Source organism: Trichomycterus rosablanca, chromosome 16 (assembly GCF_030014385.1).
Source record: "Trichomycterus rosablanca isolate fTriRos1 chromosome 16, fTriRos1.hap1, whole genome shotgun sequence".
NCBI classification, from domain to species: Eukaryota; Metazoa; Chordata; class Actinopteri; order Siluriformes; family Trichomycteridae; genus Trichomycterus; species Trichomycterus rosablanca.
The window spans coordinates 5023941-5045460 of record NC_086003.1 but is presented as its reverse complement, the minus strand read 5'-3'; the positions used below and the strand labels follow the sequence as shown (position 1 = coordinate 5045460).

Sequence of the window (21520 nt, the reverse complement as noted above, 5' to 3'; positions counted from 1 at the left end):
TAAGGCTTTCTCTTTAATTAACAAAATGATCATTTAAAAGTTGCACTTTGTTGTCTTTATCTTATATTAAAATTAGTTGGAAAATCAATAAGGGGAAAAACTGACCACACAGAGGAAAAGAAGAAATATTTAATTACACTTAACAGCAGTTCCCATTTTGAAAACAGATTTTTCGGCACAAACGCAACACATTTAAACTGTTTTAAACATTTTATTCCCATAAAACACTTTATCCATGTCTGGGTGGCCGCAGGGCCATTCTTCGCCATGAATAAAAAAAAAAAAAACACATTGGACAGGTCTCCAATCCATCACAGGGCTTCAGTCCCCCCAACCATAGCCAGTCATGTCTGTGTAAACACCTGACTAGCCCATGGCACTGCTGAGATTCAGACCTTGGATCTCATTGGTGGTGGGCTAGCACAGTAGACCGCTGCGACAATTAAGAGCCCTCCCTGTGATGGACTGGCTTTTGCCCATTAAATGAGACCCACCGGGACCCTGACCAGGATGGTAAAACAGACAATGAATGAATGAAACACTAATACAAATCCTACAGATACCAATAGTCCTATAAATAAGGCCTAAAGCTGAATTGCAATTTCTCCCAATGGCTACACAGCCATAAACAGTGAGTGTACAGTGTGATCAATGTGTGTGATCAACAGTTAACATGACAGAAAAAAGGCTGCACGAGTCCCAAATATTCCAAGTTTAGATGAACGTTCACCTTCGAGTCATTCTACCGAGTACAAAGCAGTGATGCACATTAATAGATGCAGGACTGTGTGAGTGACCTGGTGTGCTGCAGTCCTGTAGCGAGACTGTGTGCCATGCGTCGTGTCACCTCTCCCATGTTGCTGGTGGCAGCAATGGCGCGGTCCAGAGAGTCGTTCACGGACTGCTGTGCGTCCACCGAGTGTGAGCGTCTGTGAAAACCCCTGTCCCTTTCTCTGTGGCTTTTTTTCTCACTCGGCGAGGCGTAATGAGGCTTTTGGAAGGAGGAGGATGATGGCAGGGGACTGGAGTAGTAGCTGCAAAACAGAGGAGTGGTCAGGCTGTACAGGCTCTGCAGCACAAAGGTATGAGAATGCTGCATGCTGCTGATCTGCTTGTAGAGAAACTAGAGATTCTGAGTCTACTGTGTACAAAATCCACACAACAGTCTAGCCTGACTGGTTCTGATTCCAAAATAGTGTGTGCAGACACTTTACCTCAGGCTACTTACTGGACTGGGGAACACACAGGCACATACTGGACCACAGGCACACTTAGCACTGGAGGGGGAGGAGCTACTGCAAAGTACACATTTCCTCTCTGCTTGTATGTGGACCTCACAGGCCAAGTCTCTATCTGAGCAGAGCTTTGTTTTCCTGAAATTAAACGTCAATATTAATTCTCATAGGTAAAAAGGACACACCAAAAGCGTGTGGACACCCCGCCTAGTTATTATGATTACTTTTCCTCCCAATTTAGAATAGCCAATCCGCTGCTGGGGACCCCAACGGCGTCCAAGGAGGGTGTATATTCACCTGACACACACTCCCTCTGACAGGTGTGCAGTCCCACCAATCCCTTCTTATTCTCCCTGTACTTTGGTGGATTTTCCTGTGAGGTCGGGTTCGCGTACACCCAATTCCAGAACTCTGCGCTCCTGCACTTTCTGTACAGGCTCCCTGGGCAACCAGGGTCCTTACACAGTGTTGATAACCCCACCTCTTAGTCCGGTCTTTCTCACGCAACAGACTGAAAGACGATCGTGCCCGTTAGAGGGCGCCCAGACGACCGGTAGCAGCCAAGATTCGAACCCGGGAGCTCAGAATCTCAACGCTGGTGTGCTAGAGGATTATCCCGCTGCGCCACCTGGGCGCCACCCACCTCATCAATTTAGGTGTATTTGCTACACCCAATTCCAGAGTAATGCCTCTAGTATTAAATGAGATGTCCAACAAGCTTATGGTCGTATAAGTGTAAATGGTGTCATATCTGACCTGGGGAAGCAACAGTTTCTCTTCCAGGTTTTAATGATCCACACAGTGGACAGCAATTAGAGTAAGCACGAGTATGACCGGGTGAGTCAGCAATTCTTAATGCATCTAAAAACAAACAAAAGAAAGCATGAATGTGCAAAGAAAGGTTTATATGTCCTTTATGTTTTAGCTTTGTTGTATTATTTTTTCTAATATTTACTTAGTAAAGCATCCTAGGGTATGTGAGGCGCTATATAAATGTATCTTATTATTATTAGTAGTAGTAATTTCATTTTCTTCAAACACTTTATCCTGCTTGGGATCGTGACAGTCCTGGTTCCACTGAAAACACAAGCCTGAAAGACAGGGCACCAATCTATCGCAGGGCTTCGATCATTCTCTCTTCTTTAGACATAGCTGATTCTGTCTGTGTAGACGCCTGGCCAGCTGACAGTGTAATTGCCTGCTGTGCCACCAAGTGAAAAATGAATTAAAGATGCTTACGTGCAGGGGTTTTAACACGCCGTACCGAACAGTTTGGGCACATCTGAATAGGCCGTCGGTTACGGTCCTCATTATTTCTCTCTTCTGATCTGTCAGATGATCTGCTCCGTATGTGACCTGAAAAGAAAATGTTATCATCGTTATCATGTAATTACTGTGAATTAAATCTACAGCATAAAGCATGAACATGATCACAAGTTTATAAGTGTATAATAGCTTTGATGTTCTCTTACGGCTCGGTCGGGGTCTTGTGCTTGTCCTGGGGCTTGTTCTTCCTCTCTGAAATGTGTGTGTCATTATAGGGCGGTTTGAGCTGTGACTTGGTGTAATGGGTTCAGACTGCTCTGAATCTGTAGCTGTATAAACAAAATGCTAACAATTAAAACACTAAACGCAAAAATAAATGCTCAAGAGATGTATAATACAATCTATGAAATACTGCAGTGATCATACAGTAGATCTACATACTGATATCTAGCTGCGGTCTGAGACGGGGCACAGATGTCGATCTCCTTCTTGGCATGCTATTTTGTCTCTTCTTTTCCTCATTCTCACTCCTTTTGCTGTCTGTCTTTCTTTCCAAAGATCTAAAATAAAATTAGATTAGCCGTTACTGTACACGCTTAAGTGTGCAGAATTTAAATCGTCAATTTACCAGAAGGAAAAAAGTTACAGAGTTAAGCTACCTGAAATTACGTTGAGGTGTGGACGCGTGATGGGAAGCACGCTTGAGTGGACTGGTTGTTCTGAGACTCTCTTCTAGGTGTTCCTTGAGTCTGTCCACCTCTTCATGCAGGGACTGAAATGCCTCGCTGATCCAAAAACAAATACATGGAATCATTAGAATATAAATTTATATATTAGGATTTAATGTCATGTTTTACACACTTTGTTTACATTCATGTCAGTTACTGGTGACACAAGATTCATCAGTTCAAGTTGCACGTCTTTGCACTGTGGGAGGAAACCGGAGCTCTCGGAGGAAACCCACACAGACACGGGGAGAACATGCAAACTCCACACAGAAAGGATCCCGACCGCTCCAGCTGGGAATCGAACCCAGGACCTTCTTGCTGCGAGGTGACAGTGCTACCCACAGTGTGCAACACAGCATGCATTCTTTTGAGAACATCAACCACACCATGCAATATCACACAGTGTGATTTAGGAGCAATAAAAATATACCTCCCACATAATGTTCCGCTAGTTAATCAACTTGTCCTGACTGTAAAAAGCAATAAAGGACAGCTAATTTAAAAAATACTGACCTTTAACTGTACAGATCACATATATTCACAAACACACACACACAACATTTATTTATTTTTGTTTGAAAATATAATTCAAATAAATATAATCAGGATTTATGGTACTTGATATATTACATATATATTACATTCATAAAGGGATGGTAGTTACTCATTACACAAGGTTATATCGAACACAGTCATGGACAATTTTGTATCTCCAATTCACCTCACTTGCACGTCTTTGGACTGTGGGAGGAAAGCGGAGCATCTGGAGGAAACCCACGCAGACACGGGGAGAACATGCAAACTCCACACAGAAAGGACCCAGACCGCTCCACTTGGGAATCGAACCCAGGACCTTCTTGCTGTGCGACGACAGTGCTACCCACTTAGCCACCGTAACCCCCCACCCCCGACACGAGTCTAACTGTATGAAACTTTAACAGCCTGCATCTAGCATAACATATTCTGCATATGGGACACTTTAACTGGATATGCTAATGTGTTCCTTTATGAGTTTTGATATATCACTGAAATTAGCAGGACAATAATCACAAACAGTTTCACCAAGACATTATTTATTTCCATTGGGAACTGTTCCACTTGGATACCGCAGTGCACTGCTTTCACTCTACAGAAGCTATAAATCTAGGCTTGTTTGAGCTGCTATCGCTATGGCACCAGAGCCAGGAAGAGACTTACTGTTGATTGGTCAGCTGGACACGTGTTTGGGTTTTGCGGTGTTCACTGTGGTGATGGGGTACAGTTAGGGTGGGGTTTTTGGTATTGAGGCTTCTGCCTTGTCTGGGTTCATCTTCTGATAGAGAAGGCACTAAAACATTAAAGCAAGCAAAGCAAGTTAGCAAAAGGGTAAAATTGTAATTATAGACAAAACATCAATACAAAATCATTTATATTTAAAACAGCCATGTGTAAAAATGGAATGGAATGGAAAAATAAAAGAAGATTTAAACATGTCAGGTTCAAGCACTGCAGCAGTGTAACATGTTATTAATAAGTAATGTCGATTAATACTGATGCTTTGAGTGGCCCATTCAGATCATGGAATTGTTTATGTATTTATTTATTAGGATTTTATGTTTTACACACTTTGGTTACATTCATGACTGGACAGGTAATTACTGTTTACACAAGATTCATCGATTAAAAACACAGTCATGGACAATTTTGTATCTCCGGTTCACCTTATTTGCATGTCTTTGGACTGTGGGAGGAAACCCACGCAGACACAGGGAGAACATGCAAACACCACACAGAAAGGACCCGGATCGCTCCACCTGGGAATAGAACCCAGGACCTTCTCTCTGTAAGACGACAGCGCTACCCACCGAGCTACCCATCATGGAAATGAACCGTGTGTTTAGTCCATGCCACCAGGTTACCAGTTTTTTTTTTTACCCTGTCAGTTAACTCTGCATGTGCTAACGAGGCCTGCGAAATGTCTTTCACCTGTTGTGAACAATGCATACCACGGTCACTCTGCAGCTCACTGATGTGCCCAATAGGTGAAGGCTGGAGGGGCCTGCTGGGCCAGTGATGAGAGGAGCTGGAGGTAAAGGTGCTGTGTGAATGCCGCCTCTCTGCCTTTCCTTTTCCTTTTCTACCCAAGGATCCTGGCGTATCTCCAGAGGCATTGGCACGGTCTCTAGGGCGGTCTGAAGAGGGCTGTGTGTGAGAGGGGAAGGTAGTGTTACCCTGGCCGCTAAAAGCCACCGTTTCAGGATTTATTTTGCACTTGTTCGGGGTGACAGATGGTCTGGTCACCCTGGAGGGAAAAAAGAAAGAAAGGTGGGTGGAGAACACACACACACACACACACACACACGAAAGACAGAGAGAAAGAGAGAGAGAGAGCAGAGTTGTAAAATTATTATTTTGGCCTAATGATTACGTATCACAATTACTGAATAGGAATAAAATCGAATTATTGCATCTCATCTTGTTACGATTTTACAGCACTGGAATACTTCCATCATCATTCCTTCCGTTACAGTAATTTAAAATAATAACAAAACCAATGTGCTGAGTAAGCAGAGGACAGAATAACTCTCTACTCGAGGAGCTGTCTCACCTCACTGCTGTCCTCTGCTGGACAGGACTGTGTGCTGCTGGAGTCTGTCGACTGCTTTCTGAGCCCATAAACCCACTGTCAGTCTCTGGAGATATCACGCCATCCTACACAATCATAAACGCAACAGAGAGTGTGATTTTAGTGAGCATGCACACTGTTTCTATGACTGAACCCCTTCATGTAATATTCAGACACCGTTTAGCCTTTTAACAAGTTTTTGTGTTTAGTCACTGACCTGTAGTGGAGCTTTCAGGACTCCAGCACTCTCCTTAGAGTCCCTTTTCTCTGTGGCTGCACTTTCTCCCAGCATGTTATGGGATTTTCTGCCAGATGTAGCTCTCTTCCCACTGTCATGTTGCCCTGGTAATCTAAAGAGGGAATCTGGAAGAGGGATCTCTGGGAAAGTTTCCATAGAGTTACTCACAAGCGAGCTACAAGAATGGCCTGACATTGAGTCCGCCATTGGCAGTCTGAGAAAGCAAGAGAAAACATTCTAGGTCATTGGGATTTTGAGAAATTAATCTGTCTACACATTTCTTTAAAGACAGATCACTGAAAAAAACTAAGCTGGAGACTTACGGCTGGACAGGATGGTTTGAGTCCCTCTCGTCTTCCGTCCTCCACCGCTGTTCATTGTTTATTTGATCATACCTGGCAGGATAAGAGGAACGATCCTCCTCAGCTGTGCCTTTATCTGGTATCCTGGAAAACTCTCTGAGGTTTTGGGATCTGGTTGTAAAAAAGAAAGTGAGCCAGGAGATCACTTGAGTTAAAAAAAAAAACAATCCCAAGATAGAAGGCCTAAAGATCTTACTCATTCATAAGGTGGCTGAGGTCTGTCTCCATACGCTGGTGTTTGTGGTTTAGGGAACTGAAGAAAGGTAGAAATATCTCCTCATGCTCCTCTCGGTTACTATTACTTTCCTCACTAAGTGAAGTCACTTCCAACCCGAACATGACCTCTGGATGAGGAACAGAAATTGGACTCTGATCGGAGACAAAGAAAGAGGAGGTCATGATCATCCAGCACTGAGGTTTGCTAAAATACAATTAAAAAATTATTGGACAAGATTGATTGACTGATTACTGTATTGATTCCAAACATCAGGTAAGCCTAAAAGGTGCAGTTTAGACATTAAGTGTGCAATTGTGCACTGTGCAAATAAAACAGTACCATGTGAAAATAAGCATATCAGATAGTATCATTTGCAAGATTTATTGTTTTTCATGGGTACTATTGGCTCTGAGTCCTCTTCTTGCGCCAGTGAGCGTTATTATTATATGTATTATATGTAGCTCATTTCCTATTACAGTCACCTGTCTATACCAACACCTAGCATTCAAACAGAGACCTGTATCTCCTCTACTCCACTTATGATGTGTCCTATTATGCTGTGTTCAATTATTTATAACGTGTGAGAGTAGGTTGGAGGCAGGATTTAGAGTACCTTAGGCTTGGGCTCCATCTCATTTAGAGTCACACAGAGCTGATGGTCAGGAGAGGGCAGGCTTGCAGTAGGTTCTAATGAGGTCTGATCCTGCGTGGTCTGTTCCATGCTCTCTTTTAGTTCTTCCAATCGCATTCCTGACTGAAAAATCAGACCTTCAAGGTCCCTAAAACAAAAAGCACCAAACTAATTATTACAGGCATATCACGGTTAAACAGATAACCAACACACCACTACAAATAATAATTTTAAGAAGCAGAAATAATATAAAAAACTGTCTTCAGGGTAAAAGTGCAACTAAAGTTCAATTAACAAAACAACATTCGGACGACGAATTTTAGGTCGATGAAGAATCATTCTTTTAAATTTAATATGTTGACATACTGTGAAGGTCAAAAGATATAAAATATTTGTAAAGGATGTGTTTCATGGTGGTGCAGCGGTAAATTGCTATCAGCCGGTCGGGCATCTACACAGAGACAGGAAGGCTATGTCTCAACTCAATAATTAAAAGCGTACGTCTGTCCACATATTTTTGGCCATAAAGTGTACACATATACAGTGTATCACAAAAGTGAGTACACCCCTCACATTTCTGCAGATATTTAAGTATATCTTTTCATGGGACAACACTGACAAAATGACACTTTGACACAATGAAAAGTAGTCTGTGTGCAGCTTATATAACAGTGTAAATTTATTCTTCCCTCAAAATAACTCAATATACAGCCATTAATGTCTAAACCACCGGCAACAAAAGTGAGTACACCCCTTAGTGAAAGTTCCTGAAGTGTCAATATTTTGTGTGGCCACCATTATTTCCCAGAACTGCCTTAACTCTCCTGGGCATGGAGTTTACCAGAGCTTCACAGGTTCCCACTGGAATGCTTTTCCAGTCCTCCATGACGACATCACGGAGCTGGCGGATATTCGAGACTTTGCGCTCCTCCACCTTCCGCTTGAGGATGCCCCAAAGATGTTCTATTGGGTTTAGGTCTGGAAACATGCTTGGCCAGTCCATCACCTTTACCCTCAACCTCTTCAATAAAGCAGTGGTCGTCTTAGAGGTGTGTTTGGGGTCATTATCATGCTGGAACACTGCCTTGCGACACTGTTTCCGGAGGGAGGGGATCATGCTCTGCTTCAGTATTTCACAGTACATATTGGAGTTCATGTGTCCCTCAATGAAATGTAACTCCCCAACACCTGCTGCACTCATGCAGCCCCAGACCATGGCATTCCCACCACCATGCTTGACTGTAGGCATGACACACTTATCTTTGTACTCCTCACCTGATTGCCGCCACACATACTTGAGACCATCTGAACCAAACAAATGAATCTTGGTCTCATCAGACCATAGGACATGGTTCCAGTAATCCATGTCCTTTGTTGACATGTCTTCAGCAAACTGTTTGCAGGCTTTCTTGTGTAGAGACTTCAGAAGAGGCTTCATTCTGGGGTGACAGCCATGCAGACCAATTTGATGTAGTGTGCGGCGTATGGTCTGAGCACTGACAGGCTGACCCCCCACCTTTTCAATCTCTGCAGCAATGCTGACAGCACTCCTGCACCTATCTTTCAAAGACAGCAGTTGGATGTGACGCTGAGCACGTGCACTCAGCTTCTTTGGACGACCAACGCGAGGTCTGTTCTGAGTGGACCCTGCTCTTTTAAAATGCTGGATGATCTTGGCCACTGTGCTGCAGCTCAGTTTCAGGGTGTTGGCAATCTTCTTGTAGCCTTGGCCATCTTCATGTAGCGCAACAATTCGTCTTTTAAGATCCTCAGAGAGTTCTTTGCCATGAGGTGCCATGTTGGAACTTTCAGTGACCAGTATGAGAGAGTGTGAGAGCTGTACTACTAAATTGAACACACCTGCTCCCTATGCACACCTGAGACCTAGTAACACTAACGAGTCACATGACATTTTGGAGGGAAAATGACAAGCAGTGCTCAATTTGGACATTTAGGGGTGTAGTCTCTTAAGGGTGTACTCACTTTTGTTGCCGGTGGTTTAGACATTAATGGCTGTATATTGAGTTATTTTGAGGGAAGAATAAATTTACACTGTTATATAAGCTGCACACAGACTACTTTTCATTGTGTCAAAGTGTCATTTTGTCAGTGTTGTCCCATGAAAAGATATACTTAAATATCTGCAGAAATGTGAGGGGTGTACTCACTTTTGTGATACACTGTATATATATACTGCTTTCATCAACCACTTTGTCTTGGTCAGGGTTGCAACGAGTCTTTCCTTACCCAGGACTACCATGGAGAGGGTGCCGATCCATGTCAGGGCTTCGGCCACCCCTACCCTCCGACACAGCCAATCATATCTGTGTCGACACCCTCAGTGGTGGGCTGGCGTAATAGACTGCTGTGCCATCCGAGCGCCAAAATACTGTTATTTTATGGAATAAAATTCACCTGTCAGGGTCGAACTGGTCAGACGTGCCTCCTGTCTGCTTCTGTAGCTGCCGATGTTTCTCTCTTGCAGTGAGGTAAGCCCTCTCTATAGACTCCTGTCTCTGCACCAACTGAGAAAACCTCTGTTCAAAAACACAAGTAGCACATTATGATTAATAACATTGTATGTATGTTAAGTGTGGATCTTGTTCTTTACTTAGTACATGCAAATGTTTAATGTTACCTGTATCTGCTCATAGGGATCAAGTCTTTCACTCTTCAAAAGTTTCTCAAACTCATCGACCTACACAAAATACAGAAAAAGCTATAATATGACAGGAATTCCCTGGACAGGGTGTCAATCCATTGCAGGACCTCCTCTCAGACACAGTTAATCATGTCTGTGTAGATGCCTGGCTGGCTAATAGCATGGTGGTGGGCTAATGTAATAATCTGCAACATTCAACTGTGTGTAAACCTGTAAAACACATCAACTGGTGAACCAGTGTTAGACTTTAAGCCCATCACATTTAATAATGAATCAGACTTCATGAGACAATAAGCTTGAATACTAATGCAGTAAAACCTTAAACAGCAGTGATCATGACCAGAACACTCAAAACTAATTACAAAACTATTACATTTCATAACGTTTATGGTCTTTTTAATCATTTTTGCTAAGAAAAGAAATTGAAATGGAAGCACCTTTAGCTGAAATCCCTGCATCTGTTGGAAGACGGCCTCAGCTTGCTGTGTTGCGGTGAGAGATTCTGGCCCTCTGAAAGAATTTACAGATTCTACGATGGGGTGAGTGGGTGTCCCTCTGGTAGCTTTGTTATTAAAAAAGATAGATAAAATGACAATTATTCACTGATTCTTAACTGTTCTTAAGTCCTATTAAAATCACCACTTAGCAGCATCGCAGCTTATTAGATAAATAATTAGCCAGTTAAACTAGTTTATTGATCTTCACTCTAGATCTATTCTGACAGGTTGTTGCTTGTTTCCTCTAAACCTGGATGAATTACATGGTTCCTGGCAGACTGGGTGCCTATACAGACGACTACTGTCTAGTCCAGGGATCGGAGTGCTGGAGGGGATCAATGAGGTCAATGAGATCCCCTCCAGCACTCCACCTTGAAATCAATGGTAATTTAGCACAATGTACCACTAACATATGTAGTGGTGGACTACAGTAATAGAATGCTGTGCCAACCAGCCAGTTTGGACCTCACTTTAACTACTACTTATTTTACAGTTGGATATTTTGCTAGTCACAGCCAGTGAATAATCAGTAAATAGCATCATACTATAGCTTACTTGAGGTGAGCATCTCGTGAGTTGACTGAACAGCATCTGTGCTGAGCTCTGCCCTCTGAGCCTGGGGAAAACTCAGGGTCAAAACTTTCCTCCCATCATTCATAACACCAGACAGAAGAGGCTGGCTGGGCTTAGGCGGGTCTGAATGCAGGTGCACCTGAGGAAAACACAAATAAAAAAATGACATCAAAACTTGTCCATACAGTATAAAGCCAAAAATGGGGTGATTCATGTGTTTCACTGTTGCTAACAGGTGTAATAAATTAATTATAAAGGGAATTATATGCTTTCAAGGTTGCCGCAACAGTTCAGTTTTGTGCACATTGCAAGCTCTATAAACACATGAGTCCTGACCTCAGCCCCAATGAACAGCTTTGGAATAAACTCTTATATTATCATAAAATGCAGGAAATATGAGTCATAAAAATATGACAAATGATTTGTGTGTATGCCAAACAAACAAACTGTATCAGCAAAAAGGAACAAAGGTCTGAAGTGAAAGTTCCCTGGACATACAGGGAGCCTTCAATAGAAAACATTGCACAGCTGAATAGATGGTGACAGGATAACTGCCCCCCTCAATAAAGCTTTCAGACGCTTAATCACACCAGCATTCACCTCTGTGTGACCTCTGCCTGTCTCCATAATTTAACACACTTTTCTTTCATCATTATACACAATAAAAATAATAAAAAATAGCTGCACAGCCTGCTTTAATCACATTATCACTGCCCACTGATTTTCACACAAACACTTTATGTTTTTGTTAAGGACGCCTAAAACAGGAGCTTCTGAATGAATGCCATGATGGCCTCACAACATTTTAGCTATAAATCAAAGGACAGACACCAGAGCATAAAGGGAAGTAAGCTGCATGTAATTAGCATTACAATAAATACAGCCACACAGACAAACAACAACCAAAACAACAAGAAGTACATTTCCAGAATTGCTGCAGGAGTAACTTGTTAATAAAGGCCAATGTTAATAATGTCAACTGTCAATTAATTTGTATACAAAAAAAAAACAATCAAACCTTAGCTTCTAAACGTAGTCTGTCAATGGTGTTTTCAGCTTCTGCATACTTGGTTAGTAGCTTATTGTAATCATCCTGTAACAAGAGAAAGAAAAGAGAAAAGGGGAAAAATTCATTGTAATTATACCTGTTATTTTTTCTTGCTCTTCTCCACAGTTCCATATTTTGTTTCTTTAAAAAATTAGAATCAGCTCACTAGACACAGATTCAAGAAATAACCCTGTATTTTCACCCTGTATTTTCACATCAGTTCTATTTACTGCATCTGTATAGTTGATTATAACAATTTCTTACAAATCTTAGATCTGTCATAAATGTCCAAATTACAGACAGATAATGCAAATGTAAAATCATGCAATTACAGTGACAGTTATGCCACAACATAGCAGTTAGAAAAACAACTGGAGTATTCCTTCAAGTCTCGACCAGTCCCTAAAGCTTTAGAGTTAATCTGTGCTCAAGCTTTAAAACTCATACCTGAAGCTGTTGTACGAGGTTGGTGGCCTGCAGAGGGCAGCGTAACTCCTCAGGCACTGTAGTGTTCAGAGGTTTCTGTGTCTCGGCACAGGCTGCAGTATCTGAGAGACCTTCGGTACTGCTCAACAGAACCTCTCTTACAATGTCAGCAGGGGATTTGAACACCACAGGAGCTTTTGCTTGAGAGTTTCTCTCACTTCGAGGCCTTCGACTCTTGGGTGGCTTGTAGCTGCTCTTGGGGAAGCGAACCCTGGGCTCAATTTTGGAAAAGTCTGGTAGTGCGTGACTTAGTTGCCCCTTTCTGAGAATACACACAATATTCAAAATGGTAAACAAAATGAGGATGAGCCTGGACACACTGGTAAATTTTGACATGTAATTATGACTAGGGCCCTACTAAGTAATCATCTGTGTTTTCACCCCCCACAAGTTTTACACAAGTTAAACGCAAGTCCAAAACACTTGGACTTGCCGCTTCAGGCATATCTGACCAATACGAAGAGTGACCACTCTTGCATTTTTGGTTGTGAAGCATTTTGGTGCATCTGGATTTTTCTTTGTGTGAAAAGAAAGCAAACCAAGTGGAAATTGCTCCAAGTTAACAAACTGACTGGGATCAAAGCAAACAATTTACAGCTGTGAAAACAAACTAAATTTCTTATAGAAGTTAAGAAATATGACAGAGTGCAAACAAACCCACCTGACATCATTCAGATCGGTGTGAGATGTTTTGGAGAGTCCGTGGCTGTAAAGTCTTCTGTGTTGGTAAGTGCTAAGCGGTGCAGCAGATGTAGGAGAAGTCCGATCTTTAGATTGAACCTTTACAGAACTAAACACCTGATGAGTTTCCTGATATAGAGAGTTTATTTTTAGTGGTGATGGGAGCAGAGGAGTGGTATTAGCTCCAGGGTGGAAAGTTCTGTGGGAATGGCTAAGTCTACTGGTGTCAGACTCGGCTCGGCTCTCTGAGAATATTTCAGATTCAATGTCACGAGTGAGGCTGGATAGAACCTGAGCAGGACGATCGCTTCTGGGGGAAGTTGAGATGACGTAGCTTATCTCATCAGCACCGCTCTGTGAGTGGGCTCTTCTTTGAGTTTCTGACATCCGAGACAGGTCCTGCTCTGTTGTTTTATTACAGGCTGCATTACGACTCTCCAACCAGATGTACTTGGGATCCATTTTTTGTTGAAGGTTTTTGGTTTTTACCTCAGTTGCATCATTTATCTTCACATCTTCAAGCGTTTTGGCTGTGGGTCTGTGGCTGTTGAATTGATCTGGACCTTCCTCATCAAGGTTCTGTCCATCATCACTCCAGTCCTCCAGGGAAACACTATGCTCACTAGAGTCTGTACAAATGAATAAAAACAAGTGAAAACTGCTCAGTTTAGACAAATAAATTAGCATTTCATTCATCTAAATAAAGATGGCATTTATTTTATTAAAGAAAAAAAGAAGGCTAGTACTGTGTGACAGTGAAAAGCAATTATCCCCAGTAGGCTGAGAAAGAGGCTCAGAGTCCAGCAGTTCACTCAGGTGGCAGTTAAGATCCTCCAGCGCAGAGGGTGGGCCTTCCTCAGGTTCTGGAGTTCCAGCATCCAAAAACAGGTCCCCCTCTGCCTCTAAAGCAACCTCTCCTTCTTTCTCCATCTAAGAAGGCAATTAAATAGAGAACTGAGCTTCACAACTGATTTGCTATCCCACACAATGGTATACAAATTAAGTACATATCGACACCCCCTTTGCCAGATATCACAGCATTGGTAACCAGCTAAAAGCCTAATTTAAAACTTAATGCCCCACTCTTAAGTGTTGCTGGAGTGGTCAATAAAATCACTGGCATATATCTAATCACCAATGTTTTGGGGAAGGAAAGGAGGCAATTTTTCATATGTTCCCTAAGATAATTCCACTTGCACCACCGAGGAAGCTGCCCTGACATTTGCACCACCCCTTGACTCAACCCAGACAGTGGGTGTTTCTAGAGCTGTGGCATTCTAACTCCATCAGACCTTCCCTCCCTCAGACATGACCAACTGTAATCTGTTAAGTGACCAGCAAGACCTGTAGGACCACTGAGGCTTGAACTGATAGGTGACTAATGTATTTGACTGCTGTTACACCTGATCAGCATCCACCCCCACTTCTGCAGTCTGCTGCAATGTCCAGTCTGTGGTGTTATTTAGTTTTAATATTGGAACTTCACTGATACGACCATTAGAGTTTCACAAGCATACTCTAGTCCTTGCAGGAATAAATGAGAAAACATTCAAGAATGTGCTCTCCTCACAAGGCAAACATGGGTGAAAAGTAGGAGTACCTAAACAGGGTGCCAGTGTTTTCAATGGCAGGGCACAACACGCATACAAATTATAATTTTAGAAGGTGGTAAACAAAAATACCTTAAAGAAAACTTACACAGACAGGAATAAATTAGTGTCAGACTGGGAAGGCGGATCAAACCAAGCTGTTGGTATTTAAAAAATATATATAAAAAAAATACTTAAAACAGTTAAACGTACAGGCCGCCATCCTTACCTCTCTATGGCCAATGATGCCATTCTCATCCATTTGGCTCTGAAAGTCCTCTTCTTCATCCTGATCCCAGCTAAGCTGTGAGCTGACTGGGCTGGGTGGTGAGGAGTATCCTAAGGCAGGGGTCCACATGACCGCCTCTGCCTTGGTGTTACTTCGTCTCTTCTCTGTTCTCCCTCTTTTTTGTGGTTAGCACACTACCTTGCCATAACGTGCATGTTGTTTTTTGGTCCACTTGCTAAACAGAGTGTCAGAGTTTGCCGTCAATGCTAGTAATGCCATGGCTGTGTTACTAGCAGCACATACTCTGGGAATAACCAGGTTGTGTGGTGACGACTTCAGTCACACCAATCTGTTGGGGATTAAAAAGACAGCTTATTGATATCCTGGACTGCATGGAGATAAAACAGGAGTTGTATAAACAAACATCATTCAAAAACACCACTATGCACACGAATTAAACCCATCGGGCATTAATTAAGGAGGAAGAAATTAAACCAGAGCCTCAGAGGTATTCCATACAGCCCGAGAGATACAGCAGTTGAAACGTACCTACCTGTGACTCTTGCTTTCATTCCATCTGTATCATTGAACACTAACAAATTGTAATTACAAGCATATTAACAAGCTGCTCAATTTTTCTTAGTTGTATTCAACTATCCGATTTGTATTTCCGCCTCGCTGCTACAGACCTTGACTTCTGATCGAGGAGGGCCTTAACTAACACTTACCCACGCCAACATATGCAGTAGCCGACAGTATCAAGAACCGATCTCAACCCCCACCCACCCTCGTCTCATTGTGCAGGCTCAATCATTATTAGGAATAACAACTAAAGCAGGAATTACTTGGATGAGTAAAAATGGCAATTAAAAAAAAGTCAAGGGATCTAAATAATTTCTGAATCCTTATATAAACAATCTAAATACTGGATTAGTAAATAGTGAAAAAGAAAAGAAAAATAGTTGTTATGTTAAGTTCAGCACATAAACAGATAAATAAACAGATATGCTGAGACTGAGATTCTGTTTGCTATCGAGATGTTAACTTGTTTGCACTTGGTGTCCAAACTTCTGCATGATAAAAAGAATGTGGGGCGGTTCAACATGCAACTCTCAAGCTGCATGGTAGCCATGGTTACTAACCACTTGGTTACCACAACACCAACAATCCTCGGCCTGGGCGGAGTTTTCATCAAAGCTTTATTCTTTTCTCAGCCAATCAGAATGAGAATCGGCAATTCAAGGGCAAACAGTAGAGACGAATGTGAGACAAAACTTCTCAAGTCTTGCAGAAGGAGGAGGAGGACGGTACTAAATTTTCTTTTCTTTTTTAAGGACTTTTTTTTTACTTTCTGTGGCGAACCACCAACCTAAATGAATATTTAGGAAATCTGCTCCACTATGCCTGAACAAAAGGTGGAAAAAAGAAGTGATTTTATACCTCTGATTTTGGTTTTTTAGTTCAGTGACGTCTAAACTGAGCTATAGTAAGAAATACACATACAAAATAGTCCAAAATGGAAAGAAATTAGAGGCAATGTTACAAACAGTATTTAAATGTCAGTAATTAGATCAACATGTTTACATGCAGTTAAGTAATCGGATTATGTGAAACTATTTTTCCAGTAATACTATTTTTTTAAAAGCAACTTCTTCTTAAGCAGTGAAACTCATTTCTGGGAGCAGGTAACATCACTGCTTTTAATTCCATTAGGCAATAAATACTTTGCAAATATGGTTTACCGGCCAAGTAGCAAGTCTGATAACCACATTGTATCATCCATCCGATTTCCATCATGTTACAATACATGCCTAAATGTATGTGGACACCAGGTGTGTTTCAGCCACACTTATTGCTAACATGTGTATAAAATCAGTTACACAAAAGCAATCAGGTCCATAAAGACACGGTTCGGCAAGTTGAAGGACAAGTGGGGGAATCCTGACATAGACCCTCATTTGGGATGAATTGGAATGTTCATTGCAAACCAGGCCTGCTCATTCTCATTCAACAGAGGTGCAAATTCCCATGGACAAAATGTAAAAACTGGTTTTGAAATGGAGTGTCCAAACAAGCTCACGGTAAGGAATCAACAAACTTGGAGCCACATACCCTGTCACTTGGTTGTGTTAATAACAATTACAGTTCAACTGAATAACAATTTAATTGGGAATTTACTGTTTTACTAGTTTTTATATAAATTATTATTAAATTGTAAATGGGTTTCTGGAATTATCTTGTAATTTAAGTGGTCATGTAAATAGCATACGCAGATTTTGGGTTTTAGCCCAATAATCTGATTACTTAATGAAGTTATGGCATTACAAAGCAAATATAACTGTGTTTAAAAACACTACTTTAAAATCACGCTACAAAAATGACCATTCAGAAATATTTGAATATAGACAAACTGTTAATTTGTTTTAGTTCTTAATCAAAATGCATCTGTTTTACAGATTGACTTAGTTTAGCTGTGGCTAGCTTAATTACAAAGCAGAATGAAGTACTTAAATGTTAGATATTACAGAACTAAACCAACTGATAACAATTCATAAAGAAACATTTATAATATATTTATAAAACTGACATTTAAATGTTTTAAAATTTTCTATCTAGCACAAACACATTTACTGACCTTAGATTTTATGAATAAACAACAAATGCCACTTACTTGAAACCACTTATGAAATAAGCATCAAGGATGCAGCATATCATGCTGCATAACCTGTGCCAATGCTTAGCAAAAACAAACGCCATATATGATAATGGCTTACTGGGAAAAACGACAAAGCTAATTCCTTACATACTGAATGATAATTTAAAGATTGATTCAGGTTTTGATTTTCCAGGCTGTCACACAGGCCAAGACTGCTGCGGTTGCTGCCACAAGCTGTTTAAAGAGTAGCAGTTCTAACACTGCTGATACTTGAGGAACCGCAGAGCATATGTTTAAGGAAGGCTGTGGAGACATAAGCTTCTTATGTTCAGGGTCACTGCTGAGGATGCAGACAGAAACAGATCATCAAACACTGAAGCTGAAGCTTCAAAATATACCTGGGCATTGCACTTCATGGTCAAACACAAGAATGAAACAGTGTACCAGTATGTTCGAGAATTAAATCTGACTGGCCAGTAAACTAAATATAACCTGAAGGCACGATTTCACAATAACACAAACATCAAGTCAAAAAAGGTCAGTACTGGATTCTAAAAAAAATAGGTTAAAGAAAGTTGTAGCTAAGTGGTTAAGGTACTGGACTAGCAATCAAAAGGTCGCTGGTTCAAGCCCCACCACTGGCAGGTTGCTTCTGCTGGGCCCTTAAACAAGGCCCTTAACCCTCAATTGTTCAGACTGTACACTGTCACACTACTGTAAGTCAATTTAGATAAAGGTGTCTGCCAATCTCAATTACAAGGTCATCAAAAGGACCCTCATAACCTTGGGGGCCAAAATTTAACCACAAGGCTGCAAAAAAGCTCAATGTAGAAGTACAGATGTGTTACTGATATGTGGTGTCTGAAAGCTTATTTATTGCAACTTTATGTTTTTAAATACACAAATGTTGATGCTTTAAATGTATTTTATTCAGGTATATTAAAACAACAAATGATTTTGGCTCGAATCAGTGAGCCTTAGAAAAGGGCTACCATAACCTATTTATCAATTTAATCATCAGCTCATGGGTAAAATTGACAAGAAATTGGAGGTGATGTTACAGACAGTATTTAAAAGAAAATGTGTTATTAAGTATAGGTCAGTGTATAGTTTGTTGCTGCTACTTGTCAATATTTAGATCAACATATATTATACACTATTATCAAATTATAGATGAATTTCTGGAATTTTCTTATAATTTAAGTGGTCGAGTAAATAGCATCTACAGATTTTGGGTTTTAGCCCTGTAGTCTGATTACTTAATGAATGTAATTACATTCAGATTTCTAACAAAGTTAGGGCATGAAAACAGCATGTGTGTAAACATGAAGTGGGTATGTGGAGTGAGAACATACCAAATAAAACCAAACGTGATTGAATAGTTGAAAACTTCACCTTGAGAAGTAAAGTTGTGCTACAAGTACAAATAAACACACATTTATGAAGATTTAGGTTTTAAAAGCTTACCTTAACTCTGGTATCCTAAACTTAACTTGAATGTAAAAGCAGCTTGTTTGCTCGGTTGTACTGAATCAGTGTTGGTGGAATCGAGGCCTCGGTTCGTTTCTCTGTTACCTTGAGAACACACAAACGAAACGATTCCACCCGCCCACCATCATCACCTCCAGCACCATCACCTCCAACACCCAGCCGCCAGAACACTCATTTACCTAAAGACATTTTCTATTCAGTAACATACAGCCATGTTTGTAACATTTCCGTTAATATAATATATCGGTTAGAGAGCTAATACAGCGAGTTTAAAGCGCCTCTGCTGAGGTAAAATCTCTCCTTCACCCTCTCATTCAGTACTTCAGTCTCTCTAGCTCTCAGTAATAGTTATAAAGTACCGCTAAATAGACATTTATCTTATTTTTATCTTATTTTTATAAATAATCCATTATTATCCAAACTTCAGTTGGAGCGCGAGCACACACTGATTTGAAGGCGGAGACCGTTATTACAATATAAACAAGAAGCTGAAAGGAAAGATCTCATTGGCTGAGCCATGGAAGTGGGCGGGTCCAAGTCTGCAATGGTTATTTATAAAACGGATAGTTCCGGTCCTAAAATCTGATTGGCTGAGCCGCGTTCGAAGCCGTTGTAAAATCCCCGATAAACGCACACCTATGACCACCTCACATCATTCCATATTAATACGCCACTGAATAGAAAAAATTAATGTTATTTTCGCCTAGCAACACTGTTAATCGAACTATTTTGCGTCGCGGAAGAATGTTTTATTGTAAGTTTATACACAATAAATACATTTATGAATTAAATATTGTTGTATTTATTATATTTTATGTTGACCGCCGTTTTATAAAAGCAATAAGCCACTCGAGACCGTGCATTACTGTTATGATTTTAGCACGGGGAAAGAAGTTTTAGGCACTCCGCTTCGCGTCGTGCCAAAAACGTCATCCCCGTGCTAAAATCATAACAGTAATGCACGGCCTCTCGTGGCTTATTGCTTTAATAAAGACATGGAGCCTCACAAACTCTACTCGCAGTCGCTAGTGGTGTGCGATACTGCAGAATTTGGTATCGATCCGATACCAAGTAAATACAGGGCCAGTATCGCCGATACCAATACCGATACCTTTTTAATTTCACGTAGGGTTGACACGGCAGTGTGTCATACGATAAGATGCCCTTATTGTCATTGCACAGGGCAGTGGTGGCTCAGTGGTTAAGGTACTGGATTAGTAACCAGGAGGTTGCCAGTTCAAGCCCCACCACCACCACCAAGTTGCCCTTAACCCTCAATTGCTCAAAATTGTGTTCAGTCATGAAAATGTAAATGTAAAATTGCAGTGTACAATAAAACTGAGCAGCAATCCAACACGCTTACACATAGAATAAGTATATACATATTTACATTTTCAGCAGACACCTTTATCCAAAGCAACTTACATTACACTGTCTGAGCAATTGAAGGAAACCTGGCAGTGGTGGGGCTTGAACCAGCAACCTTTGGATTACTATAGTCCTGTATCTTAACCACTGGGCTACGGCTTACTGGTTAAGGTACAGGTTAAAAAAGCTCAATGTAGAGTATGTGTGCCTAAAAGTCTTAAATATAAAAAATAAAGTCTGTGGTATGCCTAAAAGAAAATCTTAAATATAACAAATAAAGACTAAGACTATAATTATAATTATAGTTTTATAATTATATAATTTTATAATTATATAAAAAAGACAATAGAAGATTGAAATCTTGGAAAAAAACACAGTAAGGTAGCACACGCCCTGAGTAGCTAAGAAGATATTGCTCTGAATATATTGCACACTTTAGAAATGATAGTGCAGTCATAATATGTATAAATTGACAGAATAAATGGAACTGTGTTTTAAAGAAGTCCGGTTACCTGTGTTCATGTGTCATGATTTATGAGTGGGGCATTTATTACTATAATGAACTAAGTCTGAGGTTTGTGTTCAAAACCAATGATATAATAACTAAACATAATTCAACCATTTCATTGCACTTTTCTGAAAACATCCCCACACAGCTCCTCTCCCCCAACCTCTATCCTCTCTCAGCCTCTATTCTCTCACACACACACACACACACACACACACACACACACACACACACACGTCTCTGCTGCTACAATACAATACATAGGTGGTCACAGGCACCAAACACACGTGACTAACAAAGACCAATGAGCAACTAGTAATAAACTACTGAATCACTAAACTCACTCAGGATGCACATCATTTATTTTGTGTATTATAATGTTGGTTATTTATATTTAAATGAAATAATTTATTGCAGTTTTATATTTCAAAATAATTTGTACTCATTATG

At 40.8% G+C, this 21520-nt stretch overlaps 1 protein-coding gene across 2 annotated transcripts; it reads right to left on the bottom strand.

Annotated features, from left to right (window-relative positions):
- Positions 1-114: 114 nt before the first annotated feature.
- akna (AT-hook transcription factor) lies at positions 115-19524 on the bottom strand. 2 transcript variants are annotated; one of them, XM_063011839.1, is made up of 24 exons: positions 19171-19524; positions 15048-15396; positions 13976-14159; positions 13210-13858; positions 12510-12810; positions 12033-12107; positions 10997-11153; positions 10382-10506; positions 9921-9980; positions 9698-9819; positions 7265-7430; positions 6631-6803; positions 6396-6545; positions 6052-6286; positions 5817-5920; positions 5215-5510; positions 4427-4556; positions 3161-3286; positions 2943-3061; positions 2708-2830; positions 2475-2591; positions 1992-2096; positions 1229-1373; positions 115-1034 (listed from the first exon to the last, which is right to left on the bottom strand). In XM_063011839.1, exons 2-24 carry the CDS (start codon positions 15174-15176, stop codon positions 770-772), a joined length of 4056 nt encoding a protein of 1351 aa, XP_062867909.1. In that variant the 5' UTR covers positions 15177-15396; positions 19171-19524; the 3' UTR covers positions 115-769. The 2 variants fall into 2 exon arrangements, with proteins under 2 accessions (XP_062867909.1, XP_062867910.1); XM_063011840.1 differs by lacking the exons at positions 115-1034; positions 1229-1373 and having other exon boundaries at positions 2008-2096; positions 2500-2591.
- Between the last annotated feature and the right edge of the window lie 1996 nt (positions 19525-21520).

Bases quoted from the DNA above. Each gene is read 5' to 3' on its own strand.
- akna (XM_063011839.1), bottom strand. From the start codon at position 15,176: ATGTGGACCCCTGCCTTAGGATACTCCTCACCACCCAGCCCAGTCAGC. The intron at 5,511-5,816 runs GTGAGACAGCTC...TTTTCCCTCCAG, and splicing joins CAGCAGAGGACAGCAGTGAG to GGTGACCAGACCATCTGTCA. The intron at 3,062-3,160 runs GTAGCTTAACTC...ATTTTATTTTAG, and splicing joins ACACCTCAACGTAATTTCAG to ATCTTTGGAAAGAAAGACAG.